The following is a 12589-nucleotide window of genomic DNA, read 5'->3' as shown; positions in this document are numbered from 1 at the left end:
GAGCTCCCTGCCACAGCCTACAACCTCAGAGGAACACCTTCCAGGGAAACAGGGAGCACCCTCCTGTGGCTACAACCTCAGAGGGACGACTTCCAGGGAAGCAGGGAGCACCCTCCTGCAGCTACAACTTCAGAGGGACGCCTTCCAGGGAAGCAGGGAGCACCCTGCCGCGGCCTACAACCTCAGAGGGACGCCTTCCAGGGAAACAGGGAGCACCCTCCTGTGGCTACAACCTCAGAGGGACGACTTCCAGGGAAGCAGGGAGCACCCTCCTGCAGCTACAACCTCAGAGGGATGCCTTCCAGGGAAGGAGGGAGCACCTTGCCGCGGCCTACAACCTCAGAGGGACGCCTTCCGGGGAATCCCTCTCAGAGGAATAAAGAGAGATTTGGTTAAAAACTGATGGATAAATTCCACTGAACAGGCATCTCTTCTCACATTCTCAGGAATTTACTTTCAGTTTTGTTTTGTTTTGTTTTGTTTTTTATGGGTGGCAGGGGAGGGAGAAAAAAGATTGCCATTTTCCCTCAGAAAGAAAAACTCTTCTAAATGTCTTTAATTGCACACAAAAGTACACACAAACCCTTAGAAGACAGTACAAAAAAATTAATAGGTAGGATTTTGGCAATATTTTTCTTTTTCTGTGGGTGTGCTTTCCTGAATCTCAAAAATGTTCTAAATGAGCATACATCCTCTTTATAATTGTATTATTTTAGAAACAATAGTGGTTATATGTCTTTAAAAGCTGTATTTCAGAATTTAAACACAAAATAAATTTTGCATTTGAAAAATCCCATAAAAGAGGGATAGATGAGACCTGGTTTTTTTTTTTAATTACAGCTAGCTGTAGACAATAACCTCCTCTTCACACCCCAAATCCACCCGTTTCTACAGGCTAATAAAAATTAAATCAGGCAGGTCAGAAACCCTGACAGCGTTACTTACATAAGGCTCTTGGTGTTCATCCCCAAGCTGCTTTGTTAAACAGGTGGACCAGCCGGACGGCACGAGCGGCCATCCGAGCATGGCTCTCCACTGTCCCTGAGCGAGTAACGAACTGACCAATTTAAAAACGCTTTCCAAGACTGGCAGGCATGACATGACCTGAGAGGCATGAATGCGCTAGCCACCATGTTCCTGTATCCCAACTACCCTGAGTCTGGACTTCAGACAGGCCACTTGCGGGAAGCAGTGGTCTCTGCCCTGCCCTTCGTTGCTTAGCCATTACACTGCACTTTAACGCAATGGGGATCACGACCGTGGAGCCCCCGACCTGCTTCAGGGGAGATCTGGGCACCCATCTGCTGCCCCTCCTACGTACTAGAGATCTGCCATCAAAGCTCCAGGGAACCGAAGGGTCAGCGGTTCCTTATGCTCCAAAACACCAAACTTTTGTACTATCTGACTGCTTCACTGTGGCTGGAGGGGCTGCTGGGCCACTGCTTTTTTGCTGCACTTTGGCTTTTGTCCCTTCTATATTATTTGCATGAAACTTCTCAGCATTCATGAAAAAAAGGGAGAAAAGGAACTCATACACACACACTGCACTAAATCAGATGCCTCTTCTCTTGGAATTAAGCGATTACAAAATGGAAGATACAGCTATTCAGCTTTCCCTGGCTACTGCTTTTGATGATTATCCTTAAAGTGCATGGCCCTACTTCTGCCACTGGTCCTGGGTTATACTTCTGCCACAGACACATAAGATGGACACTGCCTTATTTATTCTTTTCACTATTTAAGAGTGAAAGTGGTTCAGATTTACGAACCAGCTTTTTTAACATGAAGCCAAACAATCAAATTCTGCCCTAGAGAACTCTGAGCAGTTGCGGGACTCACCGGTTGTCAGTGCTGTGCGCAGGGAAGTGTGGGTACAGGGCACACAGGAGGGCAGCGATGGAAGAGTTGGATGTGCTCAGAGAGTACCTGCGAAAGAGCCCAGCATGAGGGGAGGCAGTGGGGGCTGCGGCAATCACAATGAGGCGCAGGAATGGGAACTGTTTCCTGTTCCATCAGTCCTCAGGCGACTTCACGACCACCACACAGGAACAGCAGCCCGGAGCGAAGATGCTCTGTGTGAGCTGGAGATGGGACATGGAGGCCACATAGCATAGCATGAAAACCACCAGTGACAGGTCTCTTACATGGCACAAGAGACTGCAAGGAAGTGCTGGTGGGGGCAACACAGGGAGCCTCCTAAAGGAAAGACAACTCTAATTGTCTTAAAAAGTGAACCTGGCTTATAAAATAAGCAAGAGGGCAGGGGCAAGGTAGGAGGAACAGCATCTTCAAACTCAAGGCAGCTTAGAATTGGTGCGCTGAGAAAGATACTGTAAGAAAGAACTCTTGAGATTAGTGAATTAAGCAGTATAGTGGGGAGGCAACTGGTGGGGAGAAGATAAAAGAGACAAAGCCAAAACCAGATATACAAGGTAAGACCATTTTGATAAACCAGTAGTCATGACAAAGGCTCAAACTGTGGAGGCAGTGAGACTAGAGGGAAACCGAGAGCAATCTGAACTCCACGCGGCAGTGACTGTCCGGGCATCTAGAGGCAAAGGACAGGAAAGGAGGGGAAGGCCTGCACATGAAACAACTCCAAGCTTTCCAGCAGGGGACTGGATGAATGTGGGTGCCACCCTCTGAGACAGTGACCATAGGAAGAGTACAAGTTTAGGGAAGAAGTAATGAATTTGAAGGACTTTCAGGGAAGATGGCAGAGTAGGGGGCTCCAGGACTCAATGCTTCCACCAAAACAACTAAAACCAGCAGGAACTGTGTGAAAAAATGACTCAGAAACTTGAGCAGCCAGAAGACCACTGTATAGCATCCAAGGAAGAACGGGAGGAAGGGACTGATAAATTACAGGAAAGACACGTAAAGTGTTCTCTCCATGCAAGGCAGCAACCAGCACCCAGTCCCTGGCTAGCTGCTGGTGACAGAAAAGGACATAAAAACCATCTTTCCCATTAATGGTGTGCATGGCTGATCACTGACCACAGCTTTTGGTGAGAGAATTTGATTGCAAGGTCGACGCTCTAAGGACAGCCACTGCTGTAAGGCCTCCTCCAGGCAGGGGAGAGACGATGGAGCTGGAGAGACGCAGGGCTTCTGCAGGGCTGTGGGGGGTGGTCAGGAGAAGGGGGCATTTATTGGGCATCTGAGCCACTGGAGAAGATTTGGGCACCTTTCCTGACCCCCTAAACAAGGCACTTGGGAGTTGTTCTGTGCCCCTTTCATGGACCCCTTGCCCTGGGTTGGCTGGGAAAAGACACACCAGGAAAAGCTTTCTCCACCAGCCCAGGCAAAAGCAGCAGGAGACAAGGAAAGCAGTATAAAAAAACCACAGAGGTGAACAATGTGGGACACAGGCCTGCAGGCTTCAAATATCTGGAAGAGGGAGGTTTGTCTGCTGGGAAACAGGGGACAAGCAAACTCCTGTAAACCTTAGAACGATTCACAAGCAAAAGCCCAGGACAAGACAGAGGCCCTGGAGGACAAGGAAAACCCTGCACACAGTGCTCACCTTGGACAGACCCTCCTGACAGGAGGGCTGAAGCTCAAGAAAACCTCTGTCTTACACAACCAAGAAACAGACATCTTAGGACCTAAATCCCAGAGTTAACAATTTTAAATATTAAAACATATACTGTGAAACAGAAAAAGACAAACAAAGAAACAGGAAAAGTTGGCTCATTTAAAGGAAGATAAAAATACAGGAAACAACAAAGAACAAAGGGATGTGGACACACTGAACAAAGCCTTTGAAAAAATGATCTTACCGTAGGGTTCGCCCTACGAAACTTATTCCTGGCAAAGGCTAGGCTAGGCCTACTCCTAATTATGCCTGAGAGTCACCCCCAGAGAACCTCTGTTGTTACTCAGATATGACCTCTCTCTCTAAGCCAACACTGCAGATAAACGCACAACCCTCTGCTCTATGTGGGACACGACTCCCAGGGGTATAAATCTCCCTGGCAATGTGGGACAGAAATCGCAGGATGAGACAGGACTCAAAATCATGAGACTGAGAAAGCCTTCTTGACTAAAAGGAGGAAGAGAAATGAGACAAAATAAAGTTTCAGTGATGAAAAAATTTCAAATAGAGTCAAGAGGTCATTCCAGAAGTTATTTTCATGCACTATATAGATATCCCTTTTTAGTTTATGGTGTACTGGAGTGACTGGAAGGAGGTGCCTGAAATTGTAGAGCTGTATTCCAGTACCTTTGAAGGAAGAAACAACAGTAGAAGAAATAGTTGAAGAAAGAATCCAGTAGCTTTGATTCTTGAAGATGAGTGTATAATGATATAGCTTTTACAATGTGACTGTGTGATTGTGAAAACCTCGTGTCTGATGCTCCTTTTACACAGGATATGGACAGATGAATAAAAAAAATAAATAAATAGGGCGGGCCACAGTGGCTCAGCAGGCAAGAATGCTTGCCTGCCATGCCAGAGGACCCGGGTTCAATTCCCGGTGACTGCCCATGTAAAAAAAATAATAATAAAATAAATAAATAAATAAATAAATAGGGGAGATAACGGGTAAAATAAACTGGGTAGATTGAAACACTAATGTTCAATGAGAGGGAAGGGTAAAGGGCATGGGATGTATGAGTTTTTTTCTGTTTTTCCTTTTATTTCTTTTTCTGGAATGATGCAAATGTTCTAAAAAATGATCATGTAATGAATACACAACTATGTGACGACACTGTGAGCCACCGATTGTATACCATGGATGGACTGTATGTGTGTGAAGATTTGCTAATAAAAATATTTGAAAAAAAAAAAAGATTTTAAAAACACTCAAGGAGATGAAGAAAGGCACAGAGAAAGAACTACAGGATATTAGGAAAATAATGAGTGAACAACATGAAGACTAAGCGAAGAATGAAGGCAGTGCAGAAACAGAAATTTATATATGCTTACATTTACAAAGAAGAAAGAATCCAAACCAGAGACCTAACTTCAAAACTGAAAGAAATAGAAAAAGAAGAGCAAACTAGCCCAAAGTGAGCAGAAGGAAGGAAATTATAAAGATGGGAACAAGAGATAAATGAAACAGAAAACAAAAAAAAGAATCAAAAACACCAAAAGTTAGTTCTTTAAAAAGATCAGTAAACTCAACAAACCCTTAACCAAACTGACAATGAAAAAAGTGAGAATGCATATAATGAATATCAGACATGAACAAGGGGACATTATTACCAATCCTGCTGAAATAAAAAGGACTATATGAAGATACTATGAACAACTGTATGCTAATAAACTAGATAACATAGATGAAGTGGACAAATTCTTAGAAACACAAAAACTACCTACATTGATTCAAGAAGAAACAGAAGGTCTCAACAAAACAATTGACAAGTAAAGAGACTGAATCAGTTACTAAAAACCTCCCAATAGGGCAGGCCACGGTGGCTCAGTGGCAGAGTTCTTGCCTGCCATGCCGGAGACCTGGGTTCAATTCCTGGTGCCTGCTCATGCAGGGAAAAAAAGAAAAGAAAAGAAAAGAAAAACCTCCCAATAAAGAAAAGCCCAGGACCAGATAGCTTCACAGGGGATTCTACTAAACATTCTAAGAAAACTTAACTTCAGTTCTACTCAAACTTTTCCAAAAAACTGAAGAGGAGAGAACACACTCCCTAACTCATTCAACAAGGCCATCATCACCCTCGTACCAAAGCCACATAAAGATACCACCATGCTTCTACTGTACACAGAACAATCAGAAGAAAAGTAATCAAGAATTCCACTGACAATATCAATTATAAGAATCAAATATCTAAGAATAAATGTAACAAAGGGTGTAAAGGACTTATATACAGAAAAGTCTAAAATATTGCTAAAAGAAATCAAAGAAAAGACTTAACAAATGGAAGGATATTCCATGTTCATGGATTGTCAAACTAAACATCATGAAGCTATTAATACTACCCAAAGCAACTTACAGATTGCATGCAATTCCAATCAAAATTCCAGCAACCTTTTTGCAGAAATGGAAAAACCAATCATCAAATTTATACAGAAGGGTAAGGGGCCCTGAATAGCTAAAGCCAACGTAAAAAAGAAGAATGAGGTCGGAGAACTCACACTTTCTGACTCCGAACCTTATTACAAAGCCATGGTAACAAACAGCAAGGTACTGGCACAAGAACAGATATACAGACACATGGAATAGAATTGAGAGCTCAGAAATCAGCCCCCACATTTAAAGCCAACAGATTTCTCATGAGGGGACAAAGGCCACTCAACTGGGAAAGAGCAGTCTCTTCAACGAAACAGTGTTGGGAAAAATTGATTTCCATTTGCAAAACCAAAGAGGACCCCTACCTTACATCATATACAAAAATCATCTCAAAATGGATCAGAAATCTTTTTTTTTTCTGTTTTATTAATGGAAAGAAAAAAAAAGAAATTAATACAACATTTAGAAATCATACCATTCTACATATGCACTCAGTAATTCTTAACATCATCACATAGATGCATGATCATCATTTCTTAGTACATTTGCATCGGTTTAGAGGAACTAGCAACACAACAGAAAAAGATATAAAATGTTATAGAGAAAAGAAATAAAAGTAGTAATAATAGTAAAAAAACAAACAAACAAACAAACAAAAAAACCAAAAAAAAACCCTATAGCTCAGATGCAGCTTCATTCAGTGTTTTAACATGATTACTTTACAATTAGGTATTACTGTGCTGTCCATTTTTGAGTTTTTGCATCTAGTCCTGTTGCACAGTCTGTATCCCTTCAGCTTCAATTACCCATTGTCTTACCCTGTTTCTAACTACTGCTGGACTCTGTTACCAATGACATATTTCAAGTTTATTCTCGAATGTCCGTTCACATCAGTGGGACCATACAGTATTTGTCCTTTAGTTTTTGGCTGGACTCACTCAGCATAATATTCTCTAGGTCCATCCATGTTATTACATGCTTCATAAGTTTATCTTGTCTTAAAGCTGCATAATATTTCATCGTATGTATATACCACAGTTTGTTTAGCCATTCTTCTGATGATGGACATTTTGGCTGTTTCCATCTCTTTGCAATAGCAAATAACGCTGCTATAAATATTGGTGTGCAAATGTCCGTTTGTGTCTTTGCCCTTAAGTCCTTTGAGTAGATACCTAGCAATGGTATTGCTGGGTCGTATGGCAATTCTATATTCAGCTTTTTGAAGAACTGCCAAACTGCCTTCCACAGTGGTTGCACCATTTGACATTCCCACCAACAGTAGATAAGTGTGCCTCTTTCTCCGCATCCTCTCCAGCACTTGTCATTTTCTGTTTTGTTGATAATGGCCATTCTGGTGGGTGTGAGATGATATCTCATTGTGGTTTTGATTTGCATTTCTCTAATGGCCAGGGACATTGAGCATCTCTTCATGTGCCTCTTGGCCATCCGTATTTCCTCTTCTGGTAGGTGTCTGTTCAAGTCTTTTTCCCATTTTGTAATTGGGTTGGCTGTCTTTTTGTTGTTGAGTTGAACAATCTCTTTATAAATTCTTGATACTAGACCTTTATCTGATATGTCGTTTCCAAATATTGTCTCCCATTGTGTAGGCTGTCTTTCTACTTTCTTGATGAAGTTCTTTGATGCACAAAAGTGTTTAATTTTGAGGAGCTCCCATTTATTTCTTTCTTTCTTCAGTGCTCTTGCTTTAGGTTTAAGGTCTATAAAACCGCCTCCAGTTGTAAGATTCATAAGATATCTCCCTACATTTTCCTCTAACCGTTTTATGGTCTTAGACCTAATGTTTAGATCTTTGATCCATTTTGAGTTAACTTTTGTATAAGGTGTGAGATACGGGTCTTCTTTCATTCTTTTACACATGGATATCCAGTTCTCTAGGCACCATTTATTGAAGAGACTGTTCTGTCCCAGGTGAGTTGGCTTGACTGCCTTATCAAAGATCAGATGTCCATAGATGAGAGGGTCTATATCTGAGCACTCTATTCGATTCCATTGGTCGATATATCTATCTTTATGCCAATACCATGCTGTTTTGACCACTGTGGCTTCATAATATGCCTTAAAGTCCGGCATCGCTAGACCTCCAGCTTCGTTTTTTTCCCTCAAGATGTTTTTAGCAATTCAGGGCAACCTGCCCTTCCAGATAAATTTGCTTATTGGTTTTTCTAATTCTGAAAAATAAGTTGTTGGGATTTTGATTGGTATTGCATTGAATCTGGAGATCAGTTTAGGTAGGATTGACATCTTAATTATATTTAGTCTTCCAATCCATGAACACGGTATGCCCTTCCATCTATTTAGGTCTTCTGTGATTTCTTTTAGCAGTTTTTTGTAGTTTTCTTTATATAGGTTTTTTGTCTCTTTAGTTAAATTTATTCCTAGGTATTTTATTCTTTTAGTTGCGATTGTAAATGGGATTCGTTTCTTGATTTCCCCCTCAGCTTGTTCATTACTAGTGTATAGAAAAGCTGCAGATTTTTGAATGTTGATCTTGTAGCCTGCTACTTTGCTGTACTCATTTATTAGCTCTAGTAATTTTTTTGTGGATTTTTCTGGGTTTTCAACGTATAGTATCATATCGTCTGCAAACAGTGATAGTTTTACTTCTTCCTTTCCAATTTTGATGCCTTGTATTTCTTTTTCTTGTCTAATTGCTCTGGCTAGAACCTCCAACACAATGTTGAATAATAGTAGTGATAGTGGACATTCTTGTCTTGTTCCTGATCTTAGGGGGAAAGTTTTCAATTTTTCCCCATTGAGGATGATATTAGCTGTGGGTTTTTCATATATTCCCTCTATCATTTTAAGGAAGTTCCCTTGTATTCCTATCTTTTGAAGTGTTTTCAACAGGAAAGGATGTTGAATCTTGTCGAATGCCTTCTCTGCATCAATTGAGATGATCATGTGATTTTTCTGCTTTGATTTGTTGATGTGGTGTATTACATTAATTGATTTTCTTATGTTGAACCATCCTTGCATACCCGGGATGAATCCTACTTGGTCATGATGTATAATTCTTTTAATGTGTTGTTGGATACGATTTGCTAGAATTTTATTGAGGATTTTTGCATCTGTATTCATTAGAGAGATTGGTCTGTAGTTTTCTTTTTTTGTAATATCTTTGCCTGGCTTTGGTATGAGGGTGATGTTGGCTTCATAGAATGAATTAGGTAGTTTTCCCTCCACTTCGATTATGTTGAAGAGTTTGAGGAGAGTTGGTACTAATTCTTTCTGGAATGTTTGATAGAATTCACATGTGAAGCCGTCTGGTCCTGGACTTTTCTTTTTAGGGAGCTTTTGAATGACTAATTCAATCTCTTTACTTGTGATTGGTTTGTTGAGGTCATCTATTTCTTCTTGAGTCAAAGTTGGTTGTTCATGTCTTTCCAGGAACCCGTCCATTTCATCTAAATTGTTGTATTTATTAGCGTAAAGTTGTTCATAGTATCCTGTTATTACCTCCTTTATTTCTGTGAGGTCAGTAGTTATGTCTCCTCTTCCATTTCTTATCTTATTTATTTGCATCTTCTCTCTTCTTCTTTTTGTCAATCTTGCTAAGGGCCCATCAATCTTATTGATTTTCTCATAGAACCAACTTCTGATCTTATTGATTTTCTCCATTGTTTTCATGTTTTCAATTTCATTTATTTCTGCTCTAATCTTTGTTATTTCTTTCTTTTGCTTGCTTTGGGATTAGTTTGCTGTTCTTTCTCCAGTTCTTCCAAGTGGACAGTTAATTCCTGCATTTTTGCCTTTTCTTCTTTTCTGATAAAGGCATTTAGGGCAATAAATTTCCCTCTTAGCACTGCCTTTGTTGCATCCCATAAGTTTTGATATGTTGTGTCTTCATTTTCATTCGCCTCTAGGTATTTACTAATTTCTCTTGCAATTTCTTCTTTGACCCACTTGTTGTTTAAGAGTGTGTTGTTGAGCCTCCATGTATTTGTGAATTTTCTGGCACTCCGCCTATTATTGATTTCCAACTTCATTCCTTTATGATCCGAGAAAGTATTGTGCATGATTTCAATCTTTTTAAATTTGTTAAGACTTGCTTTGTGACCCAGCATATGGTCTATCTTTGAGAATGATCCATGAGCACTTGAGAAAAAGGTGTATCCTGCTGTTGTGGGATGTAATGTCCTATAAATGTCTGTTAAGTCTAGCTCATTTATAGTAATATTCAGATTCTCTATTTCTTTATTGATCCTCTGTCTAGATGTTCTGTCCATTGGAATGACGCCCTTTGATCCTACCCCAACAGGAATGTGGTCAAACATAGCTTGGGCAAGTTGCTCCTTCACAGGCTGGACATCACTTTCATCTAAATTGGTTCTTAGCAAGCGGACACCACAGTTGATGTCAAATCCGACACCACCTGGGGATACCACTGCTTCAGTGTCATTTATATCAAAGGCTGCCAAATTTCCAATAGCAAATCCATAACCAGAGTGGACATCAGGAAGCCCAATAGATCGATGAACAATCCCAGGCAGGGCAGCCACATTGCCAATCTGTTTCATGGCTGGCAGGAAGCCACCAACACCACCACCTCGACAGGCATTCCTTAACTCCTCAAACATTAACTTTTCCAGAGCATCATTCACATAGAAAACGTCTTCAACCTGCATGTTGGGCACGAAACCCTTCTTGATCCTCCAGCAGTTTTTGTTGATCTTTTCCAAGAACTGCAGCTCATCATTGTAGTTGCGACTCATGGCGGCAACTCAGTAAGCGAAACTTCCTAACGCCGCTTTGAAGAGCACCTGCCTCGAAACCGCACTTCCCAGAGCAGCGCTTTTGGATCAAAAATCTTAATATAAGAGGTAGAACTCTCAAACTCCTAGAAAAATGAAGGAAAACATCTCCAGGACTTGTGTCAGGTCATGTTTTCTAGAGAAAATGCAAAAGCCACAAAAGAAAAAATAGATAAATGGAACCTCATCAAAATTAGACAACTTTTCTCCTCAAAAGACTTTACCATGAAAGTAAAATGACAATCTACACAATGGGAGAAAATATTTAGAAACTACAAACCAATAAAGGATTCCTATCCAGAACATACAAAGAAATCCCTGAACTTAACAACAAAAAGACAACCCAATTAAAAAATGGGCAAAAGATTTGGACATACATCTCTTCACAGAACATATACAAATGGCCAAAAGTGAATGGACAGATGCTCAACATCATTAGCCTTCAGAGAAACAAAAATTACAACCACAATGAGATACTATTTCACACCCATTAGAATGGCTGCTTTTAAAAAACAGGAAATAATAAATGTTGGAGAGGATGCAGAGAAACAGGAACACTCATTCATTGCTGGTGACAATGTAAAATGGTACAGCTGCTGTGGAAGAGTCTGGCACTTCCTTAGAAAGCTAAGGATAGACTCACCGTAAGACCCAGAATCCCACTACTAGGTATACACCTAAAAGAACTGAAAGCAGGGACTCAAACAGATATTTGCACACTTATGTTCACAGAAGCATTCTTCACCGTTGTCAAAAAATGGAAGCAACCTAAGTGCCCATCAAGACATGAATGGATAAATAAACTGTGGTACATACGTACAATAGAATTATTCAGCCATAAAAAGGGATGAAGTCCTAATGCATGCAACAATATGGATGAATCCTGAAGACATCATGTTGAGTGAAAAATCTGAATAAACTCATAGAATAGACATATGGGCTTATTTTGTAAAATAAAAAAAAAGGAAATTTCTATAAATCATAAAATAGAGAACTATGAATTTTCCTAGTAATGTCTCTTTTTCACTCTGAATTATAAACAACTAAAGAAAGACAATTTCTTTCCACCAAACATGTTAAGAAGAAATTCACACCTTTCTGATAACCCCACATTCTATACAGTTAGAAGGGTAAGTCCTCAAGTGCAGTTCAGTCTTAGATAAGAAGGGAAAACAAGACTACATGCCTTACAGAAATTGTAATAGTTGGCCAAGGTCTCACATAGTAGATCCAAAGAAATGATGGATATAAAATGCTCACAGACTGGAAATTCAATATGGTAACTTATTTCAATTTCCCCAATGGATCTCTACAATCAGTTCCATTCCAGTTAGTAATTTAACAGATTACTTCGTGTGGAAAATGACAAACTAATTTCAGTATTTATATGAAAACACAGAGTCAAAGATAGAAAAAAAATACACTCATAAAGAAGAAAATCCAGATTGGATGACTTCATCTACCAGCTATCAAGACTTATAAAAAACTATACGGGGGGGGGGGGGACCCACAGTGGCTCAACAGGTAGAGTTCTCACTTGCCATGCCAGAGACCCAGGTTCGATTCACAGTGTCTGCCCATGCAAAAAAAAAAAAAAAGAGTATTAAAAAAAACCTACATAACGTACTACAGTGTGGCAATGGTACAAGTATAGACAAATGGACCACGGAGATCAAGTCTTCATGTATGTATGTCCAGAAAGACCTACATACATGAAGACTTAACTTATGACAAATGTGTGCTGCAGAACAACAGAGAAAGGATGAACTTTTCAATAACAGTGGGCATTAACTTAGAAAAACAACAAATGAAAATCAGGGTAAAAAGGTCAAGTCAGAGTATAAGAAA

General features: G+C 40.1%; 1 protein-coding gene across 1 annotated transcript in view; it reads right to left on the bottom strand.

Moving 5' to 3' along the window:
- The window catches only part of ANAPC1 (anaphase promoting complex subunit 1), a 115689-nt gene that overhangs the window by 22204 nt on the left and 80896 nt on the right, over positions 1-12589 (bottom strand). Inside the window, exon 39 of the mRNA XM_077133718.1 lies at positions 1840-1926. Coding sequence (XP_076989833.1) covers positions 1840-1926 — 87 coding nt within the window. The remainder of the gene's footprint in view (positions 1-1839; positions 1927-12589) is intronic.

This window comes from Tamandua tetradactyla, chromosome 17, assembly GCF_023851605.1.
Source record: "Tamandua tetradactyla isolate mTamTet1 chromosome 17, mTamTet1.pri, whole genome shotgun sequence".
NCBI lineage: Eukaryota > Metazoa > Chordata > Mammalia > Pilosa > Myrmecophagidae > Tamandua > Tamandua tetradactyla.
The sequence above is the reverse complement of the archived record's forward strand: the minus strand, read 5'-3'. Positions and strand labels throughout refer to the sequence as shown.